Here is a 24,569-nt window from a genome sequence, read left to right as displayed (position 1 = left end):
CAATGAATTCTTAAATTGAACCAGAGCCTGCACAAAACAATTTGGATTAGTTTTAATCCCCAGAAAGAAAACCAGAAACAGGAGAGACATCAAAGGAGCCTGGGATTCAGTCCCAGCTCAAAACTCTTTAATCCATCTCTTTTTGTAACCGATCACTACTTTAAGAACACTGTAAATCACTCTACATTCAGCAGTATAAACTTTTCATAAGCTAAGTAAAAAAAAACAAAAAAAACTTCTCATCTGCTAAATGTCCCTTTTCTCTCCACAGTTTCTCTGTGTTCTGTGTGTGCTGCTGCTCCTCCAGGCAATGACACTCGCCATGGCTCTCATCTTTGAAAAGAAGGTAAAAGTCGTTTCATATCGGCTGTGTATGGCTCTTGATGTTTTGTCCACCGATTTGATTGCTTGCAGGCAGGCCAGTCAGGGCTGCTTTGTTGATTTTCCTCCTCACCACCATCTGTGTGTTTCTGCTTGTGTTCTGTGCAGACAGTTGCGTTGTTTCAGAGCACCATACGGGAAGGAATTAAACACTACTACGACGACCTGGACTTCAAAAATATCTTGGACTATGTCCAGCAAAAGGTAGGATCATACTTGGCTTCACTTCTGTCAACATTTGGGACCTAAGTTTGTCTTTATAAGTTACATGAAACTTATTTGTTTGTGGTTTTATGTCAGCTACACCCTAAGGTAGCTGCGCAGATAATTTTGCACCGCAAAATCACAGAAGTTTTTTGTTAATTTAATAATTTTTGGTTTTCTGTAACAACCAAATATTATAACAACTCTTTCTGACCATTTACCATAATTTTCACTTTGAAAGAGAATCTGGGTTCTTAGCTGCAGCTCTCCTTTAATCTTAATTAGCAAAGCGCCTGGGTGGACATAGCTCCGCCTCCAAGGATGAAGATCCTCCTTGGAGGAGCCACTTCGTCATTCTGCTCCTTCAGACTTGCCAGCAGCAACGCAGTTAAAGGGTTAATAGAGGAGCCATGTTGTAAGGACTTCCTGAAGGCGGAGTTTCAGAAAGAGCAGGAGTTTTTAAAGAGACAGAGGCCCAATTTTAAGGTGTTAAATTACAAAGTCAAATTTCTTGACACTTATAGCATTTTTATAACAATTGAAGGTAACAAAGTAACTTGATTGTACTATAAAATGGCACTATGTGCCTGGAAAATACATAATACTGCTCCTTTAAAAGCATTTGTGGTGCTGAAAATAAAGCCAAACACGTTTGGCTTTATTTTCAGTTCATCACATCAGGAGTGTTTGCTTTTAAGCCACAATTCAAGGAGAATTTCTGAGAAACTTTTCACAGCAGACAGCTAATTTGAGGTGGGTCGACGTCAGTGCGTGGGACTGCATGAAGGAAACATTTTTATTACCAACAGGGCAAACTATTGATCAGAATATCACCCAGAGGCTTTAAAGGTGTGGGAGCTTGTTGCATGTGCACACAGCCCACTGGTCCTGTTATTGTGACATCATCCTGTTGTAATGGCATAGTGCTATGGATTAGAACAAACAGAGCGCCTCTGTGGGAGTGCCATTATTCCTCCCTGCACTCGCCGCCGAGGCCATTTCATCCCCCAGTGCTGCTCTGTCTGCAGGGTTGGAGAGAGCCCAGTGTGGATTTGTCACTGAAAGGTAGAGGCTCACAGCAGAAGTGTGGCACTTTGTCATGTTTAACTGGGAGGGGAGACAGCTGCACAGAACCTGTTGTCACTTTGAATGGCAATTTCTCAATGGAAGAGTGGGCAGACTGTCTCTGGCAGAGAGGATGGGGACAAGTGTCTAGTCAGCTCCTGCAGCCCAGAGGTAGGCAGAGGCTGGAGCAGCTGGTGGACGGGGCTCTACGAGCAGAGAAAGCCAAACAGGACGGCCGTCTGGATTCATGTTAAAGTCACTTCTTCGGGTTAAGATGTGGTTCTGCAACTAAAAGGTTGTTTTTCTTTTCTGTTTCTGTTAAAGACAGCCTGGCAATTTTTAGCAAACAGTTTAAAAAAAAAAAAAAAAAAAAAGCATTGAATGTTAATTAATAAATCATTTTAAATCACACTAAATGTGTTTTAGTGCTTTATGTGTCTTTTAAGGTTGTTTTTTTTTTTTTACATTTTCCTAACCAGATGAAGTTGTAATACGTTTGCTGAGTATTGAGAAGATTGTAATTTTTTTTTACGACAGTCACCATTTTCCTCTTTTTATTCTTTTTTTTTTAAACAGTCTTTGTAGTCTTTATTCAAATTCAATTTGATTCAAATTCAACAAAAACTTTATTGCTCCCAAAGAGGAATTAAATGTTGTTTGCACTCATAACAATTGAAAATTCTTCAACGAATTCTCTCAACTTAATGCCCAGAGTTATATCCGGCCATTAAGGGCATTCTAATCGTTTGCTTGCGTGCATGGCACTTAAAATTGACTGATTTACCAAATTTAGCATGCACAAATAGCAAATAGTTGTTTGCTATTTACAATAATAAAAAAACATCTGACATGTTCTTTCTCTCATTATTGTGGCCTTCAGGGAATCGAAATAATTTAGGTATTTCTAACTGACGTAAAACAAGAGAAACTTGGTCTGATTTAACTTCTAACAGTGACAGGGAAAAGACTGTATGTGTTTTTTTTTTTTCTTCTTTATTCAGTGTGTAAGCTTCTGGGTTCATCTGCATTTGGTGACATCAACTCTTCTTCATGTTGGTATCACATGAAATCCTAATGGGATACATTGAAGTCTGTTATTTATTACACACCAGTGCTAATCTTAACTGGTCATGTCATCTTTTTATGCTGAAAGCAGAAAAAATTTATGGGGGGTGAAAGTTATTGATTAAAAAGTTAATGCAAAGTGGTTTGATCTTATCGACTGACTAATGATTAATTAAAGTTACTGTATCTCAGAGGAGAAAAGGGGTTGACGGTCTTTCCAAAACAGGAAGGGCAACATAAAAAAAAACAAAAAAAAAGTCAGTTCTATTAAATACTGACTGAATGAATAGATAGTCGTTGATTTCTCACATTAAACTTAGACATTTTTATACACTATAGCAAAACAAAAACCCATTAGGTTGCTGAGTCAAAAAAAAGTAAAACACTAAATCCCCTATGAACAGAGATATACATAATACTGTCAGTAAGGAGGAGGACAGACTTTATCGCCTTCGTAGCAAATCAATCATTAGTTCTGGGTGAAAAGTTGACGCTGCTTCGCCATGCAGCTTAACTGAATGAGCGCTATTAAGGTGAAACTCATTGAGCTTGTCCAGAGTTCTTGCTTCAACGGATAAAATGCATTTTTCCTCCCACGCCGTACTTTATTTGGACCGTTCCACCTTCCTGTTACTCTGGGATAGTCCGCCATTTTTTTTATTCTGTGTCTGACTCTGTTTAAAGATTACCAGCAGCGCCCTCTGCTGGATGGCGGTCAAACTACAAACTACACCACTAAAAGAATGTTGAAGCGGAAGTTATTAGTTCGATCGATTAGAACTAATTTTAATCTAATAAAATTTGTTCAAATTTTAGAACTAATGACGTTTTATTCAGTCGTGTATCTCAGGTGTGTTGAGATGTCTGTAGATTTTTCTCAGAGAATTTTATAATCCTTGAATTTCTGTCCTGGTTCCTCATCTCTTTTATTTTCCAGTTTTCCTGTTGTGGAGGGGATGAATATAAGGACTGGGGAGTCAATCAGTACCATTTCTGCAACGGTACTGGTCCGCTGGCCTGCGGGGTTCCGTACACCTGCTGTGTTCGCAGGGTGAGTGCTCCAACGCCTCTGATCAGGGGCTCCAAACGCTCTTGCGTTTGTATTGTTAGATCTCAGAACTCAGCTGGACGCTGTTTACTGCGCACGGGTTTGGCCGGTCTACAGTTCTGAGAAAAGTGTTTGCTCCCGTTTTTATGACTCCGAATTTTTATGTACTTTTTAATTTTCTGGCACTCCTAAATATTCAGATCAATACAATTAATTCAAATATTGGACAAAGATAAACTGCAAATACAAAAATTTGTTTTCAAATAGTTGCATTTGTGTAATGGAAAAAGCTATCCAAAGCATCCTGGGTCTATGTTACAGTATATTAGCCACATTTTACATCCAAAGTGTGATGAGCCACTTTTTTATTAAGTGTCTCTTACTGTATGATGACTGACTGATACATAAAATAAAAAAAAAATCACTTAATCAGAGCCTCGCTGACAACATGAAGCTGTTGTATTATAGTTGGAGTTGGAGTTGCTCCTACTTTCCCAGCGAGAAATCCAACTTCGGAGGTCATTCCAGTTAGAGATGCACTGATCTGATATTACTATCTGTATTGGTTATGATATTGATAAAAAAATGTTACACCATGTATCAGTTACAACAGAGCTCCTTGAGAAACATAAAGGTAGATCTATTCAATCTGATTCTGTTTTATCAGACTTTATTTTACCTTAAATTTAGAATTCTTAATTCCACTTTCTGAACCATTTGAAAGAATATTTGTTACAGTTCATTTTTTACAATGTTTAACTGAAGTAGTGAACCTATCAGTTTTTTTTATTATTTCTTTTACATTGGCTGCTGTTCTCCTAATTGCACTGACTGAACAAATTAAAATAGTTTTTCCATGTTTTGCCACCTTATGCAGCTGTTGGTGTATTTCAGTGTTCTGTACTGGTGCAGATTTATCGAACACATTAGTAATTCAGTACATTTATGTCTGTACATGAGTCAATTCAGCACCGTTTTTCAGATCGGCATCGACCGATACCAAACCTCAGATATCTGTATCAGAAGTGTAAAAAGTGGATCGGTTCAGCCCTAGTTCTAGTTGATTTTTCTGGCTGGGAAGTCGGAAATTCCCAAGTCCTGATACGACTGGAACGCATCACTAGCTCTTTTCATCATTTTATTGAACTCTACAGCTGTCATTTGTTAACCTGCTGTCATCATCAGCTATGATCATCTTTGTTAGATCAGACCGACAGTATCAAGTCAGGCTGCTTAAAAAGTTAAACAAGATAAAATTTTTTAGTTTGCCGATTGCTTATTTACTGTTTGTTTTTCCGTTCTGAGATCACCGTGTGCTTCTGTTTAAATCACAAGGTATCTGTTGCTGCATCACGTGTTGACCGAAAGCTAATTGATTGGCTACGAATTGTGCATCCCTAAAGCAGGAGGAGACATACTTCATTTGCATCACTGCGTGTCTAAAACCGGGACCACCGCTGAGCCTGTTTCTGCCAGATAATAGCCAAACACTGATACCACATGCTCATCAACTATTATCAGATTGACGTGAAGCTGCAGCTCACTCACAGCCATCTTGTTTGCTTATCTCATATCCTGCCGATAGACACACACATCCAGAGACCGTCCAGGCCGGGACAGAAAGGTCTGGTGCTTTTATCAAATGAAGGAGAGGCTCTTGTTATCTGCACAATAGAACTGTAATTGACTCCACAATGAAAACGTATTGCCCGGCTAGCAGGAGACATGCTGCTATTTAAAGGCCTGTGGCCTTTGGGAGATTTTTCAGTTTAAATAAAATGTTAGCCCCCCTATGGGCCCCTCCACAGGTCCACAGCCACTCTGGTCCCTGAGCTTTAAGGACTGATAATGTGCCTGGAAGCTGAGGATAGATAAATTGTGATAGAGTCCTGCAGTCCTCTTCTTTCGCATACACACACACACACACACACAGATTACATCGATTTAAAAAGACATGTCTGATGTTATCAGTTGTTACTGGTCACGGCTGCAGTCAGGTTTACTCTCCAAACGGTCGGCGTGTTAGAGGCTTTTTAAAAAACGGAAACATGTCACATACAGTGCTGTCCACATCTGACCTCAGTCTAAAAATAAATCACTCTTTTATTGCAGTAGCAGAAATGTACACAGAAATGTCTGTACTGTGTACAATCTTCTTTTGCCAATAGGACAACTTTCGTATGCGAGTAAGAAAAAGTGTGCATCCCCACAACAGGCTGCGGTGAAAACACTGAAGTTGGTCTGCCAGGCCAGTTGGTGGCGCTGCCAGAGAATGACACAAAACACAGAACGCTGCCTTTTTTGTTCTTGTGAGAGAGAGAGATGGGGCTACGGACGTCATTGTTTTAAAAAAAGACTCGCCTAGATAGCCGTAATATGGAACTGGAGTTTTGGCATGTATCCACTCTGGAACCCGGTTTTAAAAAAGATCATTTCTGGTTTCCCAAAACACCAAATCCCTGTGGATGCAAAACTCAAACAAAAACAACGGCAGACACACCTAAAATTGTCTGCGTGGCCCTAAAGTGAATTTAAGAGAGTAACTTGGCCTTCAATATATTCATTGCTGGTCTTATATTTTGTCATTTCAGGACTATTTCATATAATTAGGTTTTTTTTTTCTTGTGGGACTTTTCTATCAGATAAAAGTTTGAGTCACAGTTAGTTTTTTTTTATTCCCTAAATATTCCTAGTCAAGTTAAAAGCTAGGTTCATCAACATTTTTCGGTTGATGCTTTTATTACTTCATAGAAGGAATATATTGTCAGTCATCTTGACCAGAGTTCCCAGTAGATGTGGTCCACATTTAGACTGTCTCATCTCAGGTCAAACTTTGTGTCTTCTGACTGCTGCATATTCTGTGTCTTCACAGCTGGGAGAAGTTATCAACACCCTTTGTGGCTACAACACTCTGAATGAACAGGTATGTGTATGAGAACATATTTTTTCTGCTTTTCTTTTGTTTATCTTGCTGGTTTTGCACAGATTCTTCACAATGTATCACAGCTGCTGCCTCTTACTACTGACAACTGTAGAATCTACAGTTAGTATTTTCCTAGTCTAGAGACGTATGAGCCAAAGAAAATAATACTGTGTAAAAATAACTTTTTCTCTCCACACTCCACTTTTGTTCCATCTCCCAAAACAAAGTGCTCAAAAAAGATTTCCGACTGATAGTTACAGATCGACACGGTTACCATGGCGTCATCTTTTAGCTCAGTCTGAAATTAAACAGTCATAGCTTTCATTATCTTGGCTTTCAGGTTATTAACTAAAAACCACTTGCGCACACACATACACACACACTTTTGTGCTCATGCAGCTTCATACTGTGGCTGCACCATAGATGATGAAAATGCCATGGTGTTTGAAAAATACAGATACTAAATTCTAAGCACTGCTAAAAAAAATATATAGTAATAATAATAATAATAAAATGAAGTTGATTTCAATGCTTGTACTTTGATTTCAAAAGGCACCTGAAAATCAGATGTGACATTAGAACATTTTCAGTCTGAAAAACTGATGAATTTTGAAATGCAAAAGGAAGAGGTGAAGATTTCTGGACCCAGCGACTGACCGGTACCTGCTGTCAACAGTGAATTTATAGTTACAGCTAAAAACAATAGAATATTGTGGGAAAAAATGAAGCATTTCTCGTTTCTCAATACAGAATATGAAACTTGTGTAGATTCATTACACAAGTTTGAATCTACTTGAATCTACAAGCTTTTATTTCTTGTAGTTTTTGTGATTAAAGGGGCATGTAAAATTAGAATATTATGCAAGAGCCATTAAAATATATATTTAAAAAGAAAAACTGAAAACATGTACAGTGATTCTGAGTTCAGTGATTATTTGCTGTTCCTTTTTCCATGAATTACTGAATTAGCGCAGCGAGGCACAGAGCCTTTGATTCTCCTGAAGATTCACCTAACCTGGAGGTCAAAGTTCAGAACTAAATCCAGCCGACAGTCGGAGTCTCCATCCATTTTCATAGCGTGAGCTACTTTGCAAAGTAATTTAGCTGCTAGAATTTCCAAGCTGGTTGAGTCGTGCTCCAAATGATCTTAAGTTTATTTCAGGAAACTGGGTGTGTATTTGAATAAAGAACACTGGTGTGAATATTTTGTAGAACCACGCTTTTTATATTTTTATCTGTTAAGAACAACAACAAAAAATACAACTCGTATTTCTGGGTGTGCTGTGGTGGTGCAGGGGTTAAGCACAACCCACACAGGGAGGCCTTAGTCCTCGACGCGGCTGTCGCAGGTTCGCTTCCCGGCCTGGTGACCTTTGCTGCATGTTTCTCCCATTTCTCATTACCCACTTTCCTGTCAATTCACTATCAAATAAAAGCCACTAGAGCCAATAAAATCTTTTTTTTTAAAAAGAGAGAGAACTCGTATTTCACACTTCACAATTTGTTCGGTCACATAAAGTCCATCTTAAAAAACACTCAAATTTGTGGCTGTCGTGTTTTCTGCACTTCCTAGACACCAAACGTATCTAGACCGAAGCTCTATGTAATTTCTGCAGCAGCTTTGGGTTTTTCAGAACTTCTGCTCTTTTTCTAACTCGGAAGATGAGGGGCTCCAGTTTCACTTTAGAAATTCTACTTTCTTCTGACTTTCTCCCGCTCTGCTCTCTGGCCATCAGCGTGAAACCCTGCAGGAGGTGATCCATGTGCGCGGCTGCATCCATGCAGTTAACCTCTGGATGAGTGACAACATTGGAATAACCGTCGCCCTCTGCTGCGCCATCGGGCTGCCACAGGTAATTGAAAACTCAGAGCCGCAACTGCCCAAAACTAAACGGCTTGGAGGCACCTGGAAACCAAACGGCCTCATTATTTCCTCTGACAGTTTCTAATGGATGTATATCTCTTGGATTGTTTGACTTTGGAATATGACTTAGTTTGAAGTGTCCACCAGTCTCCCTAGCTGACCGCTCTCATATTCACCTAATTCATTTATTTTGACACACCTCCTTTTGTTACAATTTTTTCCTAAAGGGAACGTAAGATTTCAGGCCTGTTACTAATAACATCTCTATAAGAAAGTAACAAAAGACAAAAAGCATTGAAAATGATTAGCTCAACTTGTTGTTGATTTGGTACGTTGCCGTTTATTTTTTGCTCCTACTTTTAATTTTGCACACGCGTATAAATAGTTCCTCTAAGTCAAGCGATGGGAATCATTTTCAGCATCTTGTAGCAGTTGTCTTCTCCTCAGGTAGAAGCACAGCTGATGTAGAAATGATCAGACATTGAAAAAAATATAAGTTTTTTTTTTTTTTTATTACCAGAGTCCTGCAGGTCCTCACCTGACGAGACATTTCTCAACATTTTAATTACAAGTCACTGCAGGGTTCAGTTCACCTGAGTTTTATGTTTAAAAAAAATATTCATGTAATCTATATGAAGAGTGTATTTACAAATTATTTCAGAATAGAAAGTGGACTTGTACGAGATTAGATTCTGCTAAATTCACTGACTAGACTAGGGCTGGGCGATGTATCGAGTATACTCGATGTATCGCGATATTTTCAATGTACGATAGTTAAAATGGCTATATATCGCAACTATCGAGTATAAATTGTCGTTCAAATAATAAACGTTCTCCGTCAAATTCACTGCGAGTATGGTTTATCCGACACCCAATGAATGCATCACTAGCCCTTCTCCCCTCCCAACCTGAAAATTTCCTACCAATCACGCTGCGCGGAGAAAACAAACAACATGGTGACAGTTTGAGGCGAGCGGCTGAATGAGACGGTAACTGAAGACGAATCAGATGAACTGTCTAGTTCCGAAGAGAAACAGCGCTGGATCAATAATTTGGCACTGGTTTGGATTTTATATGGAGGATGTCGAGCAAAATTAGGTAATTTGAGAAACATGTTATAAAACTATTGCCACAAAAGGTTGTACAGCAAATTTATTCCACCCCCCTAATCAGACTATTCTTTTACATTCCGTTCATAGCCGCGCTGCCACAGCAGAACTAGTCCGTTAAAGTGAAACCTGGAGATGTAGGTGGGATTCATTTAGTGCTACGCATTGGGAAACGTAACTCAAAGCCACTCATTAATTTTTTTTTTTCTCGCTCTCTGTCGGCTTTACGATACACGCAGACTCGTTGCCATTGCAACTGACAACAGCACAACTTTATGTATCAGGATTCAGCACCAAAAACAGTCAAACATTACCCCCACAGTTTGAAAATAACATTGGAGCTCATTTAAGAATGTCGTGTATCGTGATATAGCAAAAATATATCAGGATATTAGATTTTCCTCATATCCCCCAGCCCTGCTGTAGACAGCCGTCCTCCACTGTGAAGAGAGAGAGGTGCCGAGCCAAACGACGCAGCTATTGATGTTAGTTTGATATGTGGAAGCGTTATTCTCCACCGTTATTCTTCAATAAGGGTCCAGGTGTTCTTCAACGGTTTGGCTGCGTTATTTTTCCCTTTGCTGTGGCGCACTGCACTAAATTAATAATACCCGCACCTCCAGGTTTTATTTAACTAACAGGATTGTTCCACTGCGGCAGAGCGGCTCTGGATCACATGTAAATTAACAGCTTTTTGGCTCCAGCGATGCTCACATGCGCAAAATTTCCGGATGTAAACAATGACATGCAAGTGTTCCATACACTATTTTCTACTCTTCTTTTAACTAAATTATGACAATTACTCATTAAGAAAATGATGACATTGTCTCTGAAAATAGGTCATCTTATAGCAAATAGTACTTTAAGTAATATAAATATTTATGTTACACTTTGTTGGCGCACATTTTAAGAATGTACGGAAGTGTTTCTTCAGCGCAAATGAGCCAAAGGTACGGATCGTGCTTCCTGAACGGATCGTTCACTGACAGGAAACGCCACAATTGCCAAATGTGTTTATTCCACATTCGCAGAATATAGACAAAGATTTGCTCACATTCGTAATGGAGACACAGCTGATGAGTGTTTGTGTTTGGGTCACCCTGCAGCTGCTGGGCATCATCCTGAGCTGCGTCTTCTGGAACCTGCTGGTGGACATGAGCGAGTCGGCCGACATGGTGGACTTCAAGCTGAAGAAGTCCGAGTTCGAGTACAGCGAGCTGGACCTGGCGGGTGCCGGCTGGTGCCTGTGCCTGCCCAGGGACGGCGGCTACCTGCCTGTGCCGGCCTCCGAGCCCGAGCTCGACCCCATTGACATTCACCTGCAGAAGCTGAAGAAGCAGCCGCCCCGGACCCACGCCCAGCTCAGAGAGCTGCAGCAGTCCCGGTCGGCCAGCGGCCTGGACGAGGTCGACGTGGGCCGGCGGCAGAAACGGGACCACTGAGTTCATCTCCCGTCCAGCCTAGTTTTTTTTTTTTTTTTTGCCTTTTGGGGTTTTTATGCCTTTCTTTTTTTTAAATTTTCTTGTCTGTGTAATTGATGACATCCATTTTGGTTGTGTTGCACTACTCAAAGTTTGAACACGAACCATTGAATCAAAAGGAAGTGGGTCGGCTGAAGGGATCAGAAGTACTTTTTGCACTTTGTTTACAGCAAATTTCAAACAAAATTCCTTTTAAAAAGAGAGATTTTCTTTGTTTTATCAGTCATTTCATATTTTTGTTAAGCCTTGAATGAGCCACGGCTCGTGTGCTAAAGCTTACCTCAGGCTATTTTGAAAATAGCCCAGTAGTCAGAGGACAAAACAGTTTTGGTTGTATAAATAAATTAATGGTTGCTTTTCGTTGTGTGAGAATAGGACTAGCCAGGTGTGTCTTGCTTGTAGCGTCTGTGACGGATTTATACGGTTTGTGTAATGTTTTTTTATTTTTATGATTTTTTTATTTAATTTTGTGCAATCACTGTACATTGTAAGACTGCTATTTGTGAAATAACATGGGATGCATGTTTTTTACTGTATATGAAGTCATTTTAAAGAAGAAGAAAAAAATCTCTGTACTTGAGGCTTTTCCATTTTAATAAAAATGTTTTTATTCCTTCCATCTTTAAAGGAATTCCTAGAGGCATTATCCATCTGACCCAGGAAAAAAAAACAAAAAAAAACAGAGTTTTTTTTTGTATAAGTTGTATTATTTTGAGCTTCCTCCCAGCTCCTGCCTTGTATAAACACTAATGTTCTTGTCAATAAAGCTGAATTTGTCTACTGATTTCACTCTGTTTTATTTCACTGCTGAGAATTGAACATTCACTATTGAAGGACATGAATATCTCTTAAAAATAGATAATCGAACCATTCTGTTCCTCTTGTCAGAATTTGCTCAAATAAGACGACATCACAAATCTGAATTTAAAGTGATTTTTCTTTTCTAATTCATATCAACTCCAGTTGTCTTCAAATTGACAGCATCACTGCCTAGTTCACTGTTTTTGATAGACATTTTATTTCTACATGGCAAAGAATTTTTCAGGAGAGAGATAGAAAGCCAGTGAATCCAGCGGTCACGATGCTGCGTCAGAATCAGCTGAATGTGTCCGTGATTTGGATTCTGCTCTGCTCCCATTTGAAAACATTCACTTTCACATGTGGAGCATTGCGGCGTTGTTTATAATGCTCCACCTGATATACAGTACAGACCAAAAGTTTGGACACACCTTTTAATTCAATGAGTTTCCTTTATTTTCATGACTATTGACATTGTAGATTCACACTGAAGGCATCAAAACTATGAATAACACGTGGAAATATGCACTAAACAAAAAAGTGTAAAACAACTGAAAATACCCCTTATATTCTAGTTTCTTCAAAGTAGCAACCTTTTGCTGTGATTACTGCTTTGCACACACTCTGCATTTTCTTGATGAGCTTCAAGAGGTAGTCACCTGAAATGGTTTTCACTTCATAGGTGTGCCCTGTCAGGTTAATAAGTGGGATTTCTTGCCTTATAAATAGTCATGAAAATAAAGAAAACCCATTGAATTAGAAAGGTGTGTCCAAACTTTTGGTCTGTACTGTATATATTAAAAAATATTAGAAATTGCTTTGGGTTATTTTGAATTTAGGAGACAGAGATTGAAAACAAAGGTAAAATGAAAGAGTCAAAAGAAATGGGTGGGTGTGGGGGAAAAAAAAGTTAAAAGTGAAAGATAAGGAGAATACAAGATATCACGCTAGCAGTCTGTTTCTAGACCTGCACGAAGTGTGTGAAGAAGACAGAGAACCGAGAAGCCAGAGTGACACACATGCATAAATAACCATAGTTGTGTTTCCATTGATCATATCATTACACAAAAAGGAATTCCAACAATAAATTTGCTTAATGGCGCTGCAGTTTTGAAAAAGCTCACGTTTTTTCGAAAAGTTTTTCGACTGTATGGAAATTAGCGTATTTCCCAAAAGAAAAAAAACCCAACTGCAATAGAAACACTTTTTTTCACCTCATGACGTCATGTGTTCAACAACCAGCAGGTTGCTACCGGCGGAAAAGACAAAGTAGACGACAGGAAGTCAGCTAAATTTGCATCACACGTGATTTTAATGACTTAATCACGTGTGATTTTAATTGCGTTTCTTATTTAATGGAAACACAGCGATGGCGAAATTGAGTTGTTTTTTTTTTAAATATCAACAAAGAAAAGACGACGTCTTACTGCATTGAGAAACTTCAAATAAGCCCCCAGTGAATGTGACATTTCATAATGAGTGTCTCAGGTTCTGACCAGCCGATCCTGACATGCCAGGATCGGCTGGTCCAGGACATTTCAGGAGCCAAATCTCCATCTTGTTTCCTCTTTCCTATGTTTTACATGTTGCGTTTCAATTAAATTGACAAGCAACACACGAACACACACATGCGCCTCTTTTCCTTTTTTTTTTTTTTTTCCAGCTGCAGGTCATCTGCTCTAATCTTTCTCTCCCCCCCCGTCCGGGTCTCAGATAACCACCGGAGCGCGCAGATGGAATAATTACACAGATGATTTCTGTGGCCTAAAACAGAAAATCCTCAAGAGCAGGGGACGTGAAAATAACCTGCGATTATGATAATGCGGCCATGTGTTTCTCCATTACAAGTCATGAGAAAAGCAACAGACACTTTTTTTATTCTTTTATCTGTCACGGAGCAGGCTCACTATTTATATCCGTGTTGCACAAGTGTTGAGCTCAGATAATAGAGCACAATCCCACTTTCCTCCCTGGAAATGGCCGAAATGACACTAAACTGCCTCCGCGGTGCTCACATGTCGTCAACAACCCTCAGCGTGCTCTGCGGGGAGCAGATGAACCGCAGATTACTACAAATAATTTGGTTCGTGTCATTACGTCGTATTTCATAAACATCCGCCTTGTTCTGTCCATCTGGAAATCTTGAAGAGTCAAATCTGTGGCTGAGTCTCTGACAGCCCAGGTGAAAAACATATGTACTAAAATACATTACACTAATATATTTCAGAAATGACAGTAAAATTAATTTTAAGAGTGCTATTTTGAAACAGCTTATTTTGCACCTGCCAAAGTTTTGTTGAATACAATTAAATCTCAGTTTAAAGTTGTGCATTGTGTGCTGAAGTGGAAAAACTCTACATGCACTTATTTTACTTTAAATATATTTGAACTTCTGTGCTTTTTTTTTATGCCTGAGTAACACGTTTCGATAACATTTAAAGCGCATTTATAATGGTTTTACTTTGAACTCACATTAAAATACAATACATCCTGAATACATTATTTCATATTTCGTTGCGTCATCTTTAAAGGGCCAGTGCAGTGCAGCGTTCAGCGCATGTTTCTTCTTGGACTTCCATCACATGGTGTTACATGGTGGAGGAATCGGAAGGTGGAGCTCATGGCCAGGCTGCAACAAAGTGTTATCTGCTGCCTACAACTGTTTTGTTTTTTTTTTACAGAAAATTTTATCCAGTTATGTCCATTTAACTGACCTCTACAGAACTGAATCCCCAGATCTGTAACTAGAGTCATCACTTCAAAACGTAACACGGCCAATTTGTTCAGCAGCCTGAATATGAATGTTGCTGGTTCATCTAACACGTTAATATTAGTTTCACATTTCTAAATGAAACTTGAACTCCAATATGTTAACAGTAGGAAAAAAAAAACAGACTGCCATCCACACCTGTGTGCTTCTTGGATTGAATCCCCCACAAATTCGGCTCTAGTTAGCGAGTGTGTGTGTGTGTGTGGGGGGAGGGGGGGGGGGGGGGGGGGGGGGGGGGGGATGGACCAACCAGTCTGCAGTCAATTTCACACTAAATGCTCCGTGTGCTGGAGGGTAAAAAAAGAAAAAAAGAAAGAAAGATTTGATAAGCTTCTCCCTCAGGACATTGAGGATACAAATTTCTTGTGCTGGATGATTGCGCAGCAGCTTCTGGTCACATCCGGCCTCCGTGCCTCATCACCCTGATAAACCGCTCACAGATTCAGAGCTTTTAATAGCAGCGCATCCTCAGATCTCCGGTCCCATGGCAATCAGACTTAACAGGTGCTTTCTCTCAGGTTCTTTATGCTCCAGTCTCAGTGGAAGATCAGTGGAGATGGGCAGGGTGATCACTTACACAAAATTCAATCAATGTACTGCTACATAGTCGTTGAAAGGCCCAGCATTGCTTCAATGTATTATTTGGACTACAAAATGGGTTTTTATGCATGTCGGGACTCCATCCTAAATGGTTTTTTTGCCTGCAGTAAAGTGCTGGGATTTACTGCTTTATTAGCATGAGTAGGTTAGCATGAGTAGGTTAGCATGAGTAGGTTAGGAGCTAAATAAACTGCAGGGGGTTCTGAGTGCAATGAGTAACAGGAAGGCTGACGTCAAAATGGGATACAATGCAGCATGACTGTTCTGACTGCAGAAAACTATAGGATACATTTCCGACTAAGAAAAACATGGCAGTGACAGATAAGTTTTATTTTGAGTGAAAAGATCAGAATTGTGCCATTCAGACTGCCATGAAAAAGTCTGACATGGGTCACATATGGGCAAAAAACTTGGATTTGCCTGGTGTGTGGAGGTAGCCATAGATCTATAATGGGCAGTATTAAGTGTTTTCCAGGCACGTAGTTCCATTTTGTAGCTCATTCAAGTAACTTTGTTACTTCAGTTGTTATAAAAAATGCTGTACAAAATGTGACTTAAAATAAATTTAACTTTGTGATGTAACAGCTTGAAATTGGGCCCCTGTCTCTTTAAGAAGCTCCTACTGTTTCTTAAACTCCAGCTTCTGGAAGTCATCACAACATGGCTCTTTAATTAACTCTTTAACAATGTTTTAACCAGATTTGCACTGAGAAGTAGCTCTTATAATGAGCTCAGGTGATGCTCAGTTCCACCAGGTGTTTGCTAATTGCTGCTGGCTAGTCTGAAGGAGCTGAGTGGGGGAGTCGCAGAAACTGCAGCACCGAGGAGGAGCTGCGCCTCGAAGGTGGCGCTCGGTTCTCCCAGGCGTTTTGCACAGCTGCATGGTTGCCACGGGAGATTAAAGGATTGCTCAAACATGAAGGAATCAAGGCAGCACTCCAGGTATGTTTTTGATTAATGGATAACATTCCAGCATGATTTGAAGCTAATGAAACGTCAATTCTACATAACACTGCCCCTTTAACAAGTATTGAATTTCAAAGCCTGACAGAAATGTGCTCATTTACATGTTGCTGTGGGTTCTGTAAAAGAAAAAAGAACAACAACAACAAAAATCACAGCACATTCTGGGGTTTCATGCTACATAAAACTTTAGAACTGTCCTTTGTTGTTGTTTTTGTGTGTGTTTGTTTCTAGTCTAGTCTATGTCTCCCAGAGATTCTCTAAAAGATTCTCTGCTAGAGAATCTCTTAATTCTCTAAAAGGTCCTGGCAGCACAGTCCCGTTCGTATCGACCCGCTAGCGCAGCTTGGTGAGAGATTTGCTATCTGTGGCCGTCGACTGAAACAGCGTCCTGCCTACAGCTCTCCGCTCTGCGCCGGCTTGCCCATTATTGACCTCACGATGAGAGCGATAGCCGGGCACAGAGGCGCGCGCTGACAGAAAGGGCTGCTCCTCTGTGCTGACTTTATTCCACTCAATAGTCTGCTGGAGCTCCACTGGCATGTTTTCACTGCTGCGACTCGATGAACATCAAACGTCGTTTCTCCTCTCTGTCACTCAGGCTAACTGAACAACTAAACAAGGTAGGCTGCCACTTATTCCAAGCAACTTTATTATTTTCTGTTTAGTCCTATTTGTTTGCTCTGTTTCCCTTAGTGACAGTGTTTCATTTTTTTCAGTTTTTTTTTATTCAGAAAGGGTTTCCAGTTTTGGATTTAAGCCTTTTGGAGAATAACACTAAAGAAAACTAAATTCTTTTGGTAAACTGCTAAGTTTGACACAGGGAGGGATAACATTCTTTAAGGTGGTGGACGTACAGCAGCCACTCAGGAACACACAAATGATATTGATGTTTTTGAATGAAAACGAGTTACTTTACAGTAAAAAAAATAACCTTTCCGCCAATAGAAATGATGAATCAGCTTACTCACTCTATTTGGTGAGATTTCTGTTAAGGTTTTAACTGCTAAGAGACTCTTAACCAAAAATACATAAGTTTTAACAAGATGTCCAGTCATAAAAAGAATCAATAAGAACTGTTTTGGGATCAAGTCAGACAACCATTCATTCCCAATATTATAATTATACATCAGAGAAGAAAGAGGTCAAACATACATAACTAATCAGATGTTTTATAAACTCAGATCAGATTTAAAGTAGCACTTGACTTCTACCTCTTTTACAAACTTAGTTAAACCTGGAAACAAATTTAAAGAACTAGTTCAGTTTTTCTTTATAACGCTTTTTTTTTTTTTTACCTATCACTTCCCTTACCTTTAAACATCGGACTGTTTCAACTTTTGTCTGCAATTTGAATCTACTCAAACTAAAACTATTTACATCGATAGGATGCAAAGTGATGCTAGCTGGTGTTTAACAACCACATTTTCACAAGGCAACGTTGTTCAGTTTGTTGCTTTTTTGATTTTTACTGCGCTGAAGTTAAGCAGGTTGAGGCCTTATAAATCCGCCAGATCGGTTGAAACTTCTCCGTCTGTCTGCGGAGTGAAGTAAACATTTAGATTTTGCAACAAGCAAAAACAGCATTAAAAAAATGATACCTTCCGGTGAGCTTCCTGGTTTTATCTGAAATTAGCCCAGCAAACTCACAGTCAGACTCTCTGGTGAAATCAGCTGACGAATTTCACCAGCAACTTTGCCTGCAACATCAGCTAGCTTAACTTTAACGTTGTCACATGTACATTGTTGAGTTGAGGGAATACAAATTGAACATTTTTCTTTGTAAAAATCTCAACATTTATTATTTTTTAACAAGCCCCAGTATCCCAGAGGTATAAGTTTTATTTTTGAGTTGCTTTAAATCTATTAAGTTAGCTAAAATAGAGAGCCTGGCTGTTCCGCTGAGAGAATTTTTTCACTTTTCAACAAATTCACTGCTATCTAACGTCTATTAGTAACGTCTCAGTAATTGTTGAAATATAAAGTTATACCCTTTTAAATAATTGTTTCAACTCAAAAACCTTCTTAAGTGTAAGACGTTGACGCTAACGCTTTTAGTGGGCAACGCTTACTTTCATAGCTAATATAATGTATGATTTAATTATGATTTAACTCGTGTAAAAACACATCAGGCTTTACTTTCTCTGCTGGACACCACACTGGATGAATAAGACCAGAGAATAAATATATTTAGTCAAATTCTAATCATGATCTTTTAGGTAACATTTGTCTCCAAATTATGCTAAAACATGTTGCTAGGGGGGGTTGAAATGCTAACAGTAAAGCTAATGCAATAATTTCTTTCATCCTCACGCATAATCTTTAACAGACTGTTGTACAAGCCACTAAACTTTGTGAAGGTTTAGAGGTTACGTCACTGAAGGCATTCTCTAACAATTATCAAGTTTGGTTGTAATTTCAGTTTCCCTGATTGCTTTTAGATGAGGTTAAAAGTGTAAAACACCACGCTGATCTTTCTAACAGATCTCTCCAAAGTGTAAAAAGCCTCAATTACTCGACAAATTAACCTGTTGTGCCTCGTGCGGATGTTTGGGAATGCTTCCATGCCGGCAGGGCACATGACAGCAAGGTCTCGTGCTCTCATTCATACACCAGTGGGGATTATTTCCATTCGGTGCGAGGTGGTGTGGGCAGCGGATGGGGGGGGCGTTCAGAGGCAGGGCGAGCCCATCGATCAGCTTGTGATGGGAGGGGGTGGTGGCCTGCAGCGCTCACTCCAGCTGGGTGTGAAGGACACTGATGTTGACAGCACTAATTACAGAGACAGGAAGCCAGAGCTACAATCCTCCACCGCAGCAGCTCAGGCAGAGCTCTGCCGGGTCAGAACCTCCCTCCACCAGCCGCTTCACACCTCTCTCCCCTCTGGGTGGCGTTTCCAGCATCCCATAGCCAAAACACAATGAGACAAGCAGAGCTCTAACTCACGGCGTTCCTGTTAGCAGGAAAGAAACAAATGCGGGTTTGAGCCATAAATTATTTTGTATTTTTTAAAGAAACAACAAAAAACTAAAAGTTGATGGCTTTATTTACATTTTTTCATACTGTTTGCATGCAAAACGCAGCTTTTCGCATTTTAAATGGTTTTCTTCTTGTCTTTGATTTTACTCACCTTTTCTGACTTTTCTGGCCAGAACTTAACAGTTTACGGTTAGAAGTTTACCGATACTCACAAAGTGCATAAAAATAATTAGTTGTGTTGCTGTATTGCCGTGGGGGTAAATGTTGCACGATACACAACTTTAATCACTTTTAAATATAAGAGTTGTGTGAGGAAGTTTAAAGGGAGTTTTTGGTAATCATCACATGCTCAAAACTATACATTCATATGCATACATTGACGAAGTCAATAGAATAGTATAGTAAGAGATGCCTGTACCTCTAGAGCCTAGCATATGATTTAACTTAGCCAGGCCAAGATCTATTTCCATACCTGTTACCAATAAAAAAGGATTTTTTAGCATCACAGAACCGGCCGTTTCTCAGAACAATGGGAAAGTTATCAAAACCTTTTTCATAACTTTGCTGAGATCCTTAGGCTTTCCCTTTAGTCTGTACATAAACAAAAGTTGGGAAAAGGTTTCGGAGTCATTTCTAACCAACTGCAGATTACAAACGTTTGAGTGAGTCTATGTCACAACAAGCATGTGTCAGCTGAAGTCTGGAAGACCCGATTCCTTTGAGGAGAGAACAATTTCTTCAGGAACAATCAAGGCAAATTCTGCCATGGAGTTGAAACTTACCTCTCTTCACGTTGAGCCCAGTTTTATTTCAAAGTGTCACCCGAGAAGCTAAAATCCAATTTCAACCCTAACTGAATCATGCAGCTCCACACAATGACAAGCTCAGAGAAAGATTGATCTGCTTGGCTGCAACAAAGAGAATTGTGGAGAAGTCAAAGCGGCGCTTTCAAACCTTCGAACACTGAATCAAATGTGAAGCATGGTCAGGATAGCATCATGCTGTGAATGGAAAGCTGCAGGGAGACTACCTTCAAAATTCTTGAACTTTAACTAAGATTGTAGAAATTCCAAATGAAGCAGGCTAACCTTAAATATCTGCAGTACCCTGGACCTGGACCCTGTTGCACTCATAATTGAGTCAGCTTAAATGAGCTCTTCTAATTCTGTAGTGAATTCAAAAAATGTCAAATTCAAAAATAATTTATTAATCCCAAATGTAACTCATTAATTTAGATTCTTCATAGAGTTATTGTAGGTCAGGGGTGTCAAACTCCAGTCCTCAAGGGCCGCTGTCCTGCAGTTTTTAGATGTGCTACAGATGTGCCAGTGTTTTGCTTTCATTCCAAAACACTGGAATGAAATGGCTTCATTACCTCCTCCTGGTGTAGATCAGTTCTCCAGAGTCTTAATGACCTAATTATTCTATTCAGGTGTGGTGCAGCAGAGGCTCATCTAAACGTTGTAGGGCAGTGGGCCTCCAGGACTGGAGTTTGACACCTGTGTTGTAGATGGAGATGGCTGTTGGTAGGAAAGATCTCTTGTAGCAGTCTGTATTACAGCAAATCTGAAGAACCCTCTGACTGAAGATACTTTGTTTTCCCAAGACGATAGTCCGGGTTGCCATAATTTTCCTGATTTTATGAAGAATTCTTCTTTGCATCATCATCTCCAGAGGTTCCACAGTCGTCCCCAGAACAGAACCAGAACAGAACCAGACTTCTTCATCAGATTGTTGAGTCTTTTTACATTGTTGGCTTTGATGCTGCTGATGATGAAAAATGGTCAAATCCAGACAGAATTCGATCAGAAGTGTAGTCAAGGTATAAATTTAAGCCTGTATGTATATTTTTATACTCTGTGTGAACAATCAGTTCAAAGTTATGTGGCACATTATCATTTTCTCAACAAAAAAAAACTGTTTAATGCTTTGCTATCATCTATATTTGCTAGTTTCATCAGTAGAAAGCCATGTTGACTCAGTTGCGGTAAAATAATTTCAAATCATTACACCACCACACCCGTGTTTCCCATTAGATCACATCACTTCACTTCTGATCTGAAAAAAGAAAAGTTCACTTTTCAAAACCTTTCCTGCAACAGAATCTCATCCTCAGGGAGGTTTTACTGTTTTTGAAGAGCAGCATCTTGCTTTTTGTTTTTCTGCCATTCAGTGTCCTTGATGGTTGACTCTCAGCCTTTAAAACCAGCCAAGGTGAGGGAGAGAGAGAGACTGGTAGTTTCTCAGAAGTAACCCTGGGTGGCTTTTGTTATGTCACAAAGCGCTGGAGGTCCATCTTTTGGAGTGTTTTTGCTACCTGGACACTCCTGGAGAGTGTTACAATGATCACATAGAGGCAGCGTTTACACACAGGGAGCCTGTCAGTGGACTGAACGGAGGAAACTTTTGCCTCCTGTTTTGATTGATCCACAATTCTTTTTTTCTGAAATAGAAATAAACCCTTTTTCGACTCACTTCACTTCCATTGACTATATAAATGTGAATTTTGACATTTTGAAAGTAAATTTGCTTCTAGGAAACAAGCCAATTAAAAAAAACAAAACATATTTTTGATTAAAAAAAAGTTTGGTAAAGAAAAAGGTGGGTTTTGTTGGCCCTTCTGAAATTGTTTTTTTTTCTTTCGCGAAACAGTGGAAACACGAGTGACATGATCAGCAACCGAGTGTTGCCACCGGCGCAAACCACGAAGAAGAAGAAAACAGGAAGTAGTTGGAGGATGATGTTTTTTCTTACTGACAAACGTCTTCATGTGTGATTATAATTGCCTTTCTTATTTAATGAAAACACAGCAATTGTGGAATTGTATTTTTTGCCATTAATGGGAAATTGACAATGTTTTGCATACAATTATACTGAAGGCGCAGCTAGTGTGAAATGTAATACACAGAGTGGAAATCGGACTCTACTGACTTTCAATTTTCAATTTTTCATATTTGACCATTCTTTAAAGTTTTTATTAAATTCTGGTTTAGGTATAATTAGAATTTACTCGAAATGTACATATCTGTAGTAATTCAGGAATTTACTTCATATTCACTGCCATGGAATTTGAGACTATATTCAGTACAGTAAGTGAAAAGAACAGTTCAGAGAACATTTATATGAAAATAAAGATTTTATTTTCTCGACACCTCTACCGGCAGGAACACGGTGGCCTTATTCCTCGCTGGTGGCCCTCAGTGTGAGCTGGTGGCACGTGCAATACGTTACCATCGCATTTGTTTTAATTATGTGCATTTTTATTGACTTACCCTCGCTCCTAATTATTTTCCCATTGATCTGCATGGCAGTGCTGCAGCAGGCAGGTCAGTGAGCGAGAGCTGCTGCTGGTGGTAATGCAGCTGGAGGTCATGTCCCAGATATGGAGCTCTCTCACACACATACACACACGCCCGCATGCACACTTTGCATTGACTTCCATTCATTTTTTCATTCATTTCTATAGCCTAACCCTTACCTTAAATCTAGCCTAAACCCAATTCACTCCTAAACTTAACCACTAACCCAAAAACAACAAGGAGTGCCGGGTGCTTACGTTGCAGTATTTGTTAGAAAAATGGGTCATTTGCGGTGAGAAATGCCAAAACACACACACACACATATCATTGAAAAAACACGTGTCTATAAAGTTAAAAGTTTGGGGATGACGCCGTCCTGTTCCAAAATGACCACACACCATTACAGAAAGCAAGATTCATGGAGACCTGGATGAGCAAGGCCACTAAACTCTGACAGTTGGATTAACACGTGATTATCTTTCTAATATTACTATCACCCGTGATCAGCCCAAATACTCTCACGTCTTCTTATCAAGTGAGATTTATTTTTTTAAATGTTTTTTTGGGCCTGTACAGGTTTTCTTAAGACATTCCAGCTTTCAGTACAGACTGGATTCTGAAACTCCTATAGAGTTTAAGAAACATCTTATTAACACACAGTTCATATTCATTCATTAAAATGCAACATTTTCTGTTTCTGGTTTTTTTTTTCTTTGTTTTGATTTTTGTGTTTTTTTTTTCATTAATGTACTGTACTGCACCATGTATCTTGTACTCTAATGTAAAATAAATCTCTCTTCTTTTTTTTAAAGGAGAAAAAATAATCTTAAAGATGTGCAAGCAAAAAGCTAAACAGGTGTAGGCTTCTTTAAGTCCTTTGTTTAACAAGACGTGGAAAACCACAAGCTGCATTTCCGGGCTCTGCCGGAAATGTGCAAATGTGCACAAAACATTTCCGATATCCTACTAATGTCGAATAACTTTTGTAATTGTGGTGTTTCCATTCAATAAGAAAAACAACTAAAATCACAGGCAACTACGTCTGTTCACGCGACAAGTCATTAAAAAACCAGCTCACTTCCTGTCGTCTTTTTCTTCGTGGTTTGCGTCAGTGGCATGACAGTTTTGCGAAATTAGCCAATTTCGATACGGCTGGAATACGACCTCATTTGAGCACCAACACGTTTTGTCGAAAACTGAGCGCTTCCTTGGAATTGGCGGGTTTCCATTAAGCAAATTCATTTTCGAAATATCAAATTGCGCAATTGTACGGTCAATAGAAACGCAGCTACTCTTCGGTTAGCCATGATGCTTTGTGTACGTAGATATAAAAATAACCACAGCCACACCATGCTACTGTATCTAAGGGTAAGTCTACATGTGTCTAAAAATGTATTTTTAAACTTGTCAGGATGGACCATGGAGACAGAGGGATGAGGGTGTCTGACCTTCGCTATGAGGAAGAGGATGGTGAGTTTGTCTGCATGTGTGTCAATTAAGCCTCTGGCGGATAAATGGCCCTCTGCTAACATACAAAATAAAGTCCAAACCTCCAGTTTGTTTGTTAAAATTGTGTTGAATGGGCTATTTGACAATGTAGTTTTAGTTCTGAGACTGTGTGAGCAAGATTCAGAACGTGAAACATGTTATGTATTTTATATAACATGTTATATTACCGATGCAGGGTTATGTGCCTTTAATTGTCGAAACATCCTGAATTGCTGTGCGTCTCCCTGCTGTTCTGCCATTCGACCTGAAGTATTCTAGGAAATTAGTGTTGTAGCAACATCTTAATTGGAAGCAGGCAATCTAACTCGCATGATTCACAGTTTTGGTGCCGACGGGGATTACGTGAGTTATGAAACTGAGTCATGTTGAGTTCTAATAAAGGCTAAAACTGATGTTGAAAACCTCATATGGGTTACATCATACAAAACATAACATGCAAAAGAATTACGACATCCGAATGTCTGTGTGTGTGTGTGTGTTTTTTTTTAACATATTTGGACATGGAGACATT

General features: G+C 39.4%; 2 protein-coding genes and 1 long non-coding RNA gene across 3 annotated transcripts in view; 2 read left to right on the top strand and 1 right to left on the bottom strand.

Annotated features, from left to right (window-relative positions):
- The window catches only part of LOC116730212 (tetraspanin-15), a 16,811-nt gene extending 4,887 nt beyond the window's left edge, over positions 1-11,924 (top strand). Inside the window, exons 3-8 of the mRNA XM_032579240.1 lie at positions 272-346; positions 490-585; positions 3,653-3,766; positions 6,636-6,686; positions 8,423-8,539; positions 10,766-11,924. Of these exons, the coding sequence (XP_032435131.1) occupies positions 272-346; positions 490-585; positions 3,653-3,766; positions 6,636-6,686; positions 8,423-8,539; positions 10,766-11,101 (789 nt within the window). The 3' untranslated portion in view covers positions 11,102-11,924. The remainder of the gene's footprint in view (positions 1-271; positions 347-489; positions 586-3,652; positions 3,767-6,635; positions 6,687-8,422; positions 8,540-10,765) is intronic.
- On the bottom strand, positions 10,028-24,569 carry LOC116730216 (uncharacterized). The gene is made up of 3 exons (XR_004341282.1): positions 24,559-24,569; positions 21,722-21,724; positions 10,028-10,293 (listed from the first exon to the last, which is right to left on the bottom strand). It is a non-coding gene; the product is annotated as an uncharacterized LOC116730216 (long non-coding RNA).
- Positions 16,695-24,569, top strand: part of slc4a5a (solute carrier family 4 member 5a) — a 36,823-nt gene continuing 28,948 nt past the window's right edge. Inside the window, exons 1-2 of the mRNA XM_032579242.1 lie at positions 16,695-16,894; positions 23,961-24,019. Coding sequence (XP_032435133.1) covers positions 23,962-24,019 — 58 coding nt within the window. The 5' untranslated portion in view covers positions 16,695-16,894; position 23,961. The remainder of the gene's footprint in view (positions 16,895-23,960; positions 24,020-24,569) is intronic.

The sequence above is a fragment of the Xiphophorus hellerii genome, chromosome 12, assembly GCF_003331165.1.
Source record: "Xiphophorus hellerii strain 12219 chromosome 12, Xiphophorus_hellerii-4.1, whole genome shotgun sequence".
Classification (NCBI taxonomy): Eukaryota; Metazoa; Chordata; class Actinopteri; order Cyprinodontiformes; family Poeciliidae; genus Xiphophorus; species Xiphophorus hellerii.
The sequence above is the reverse complement of the archived record's forward strand: the minus strand, read 5'-3'. Positions and strand labels throughout refer to the sequence as shown.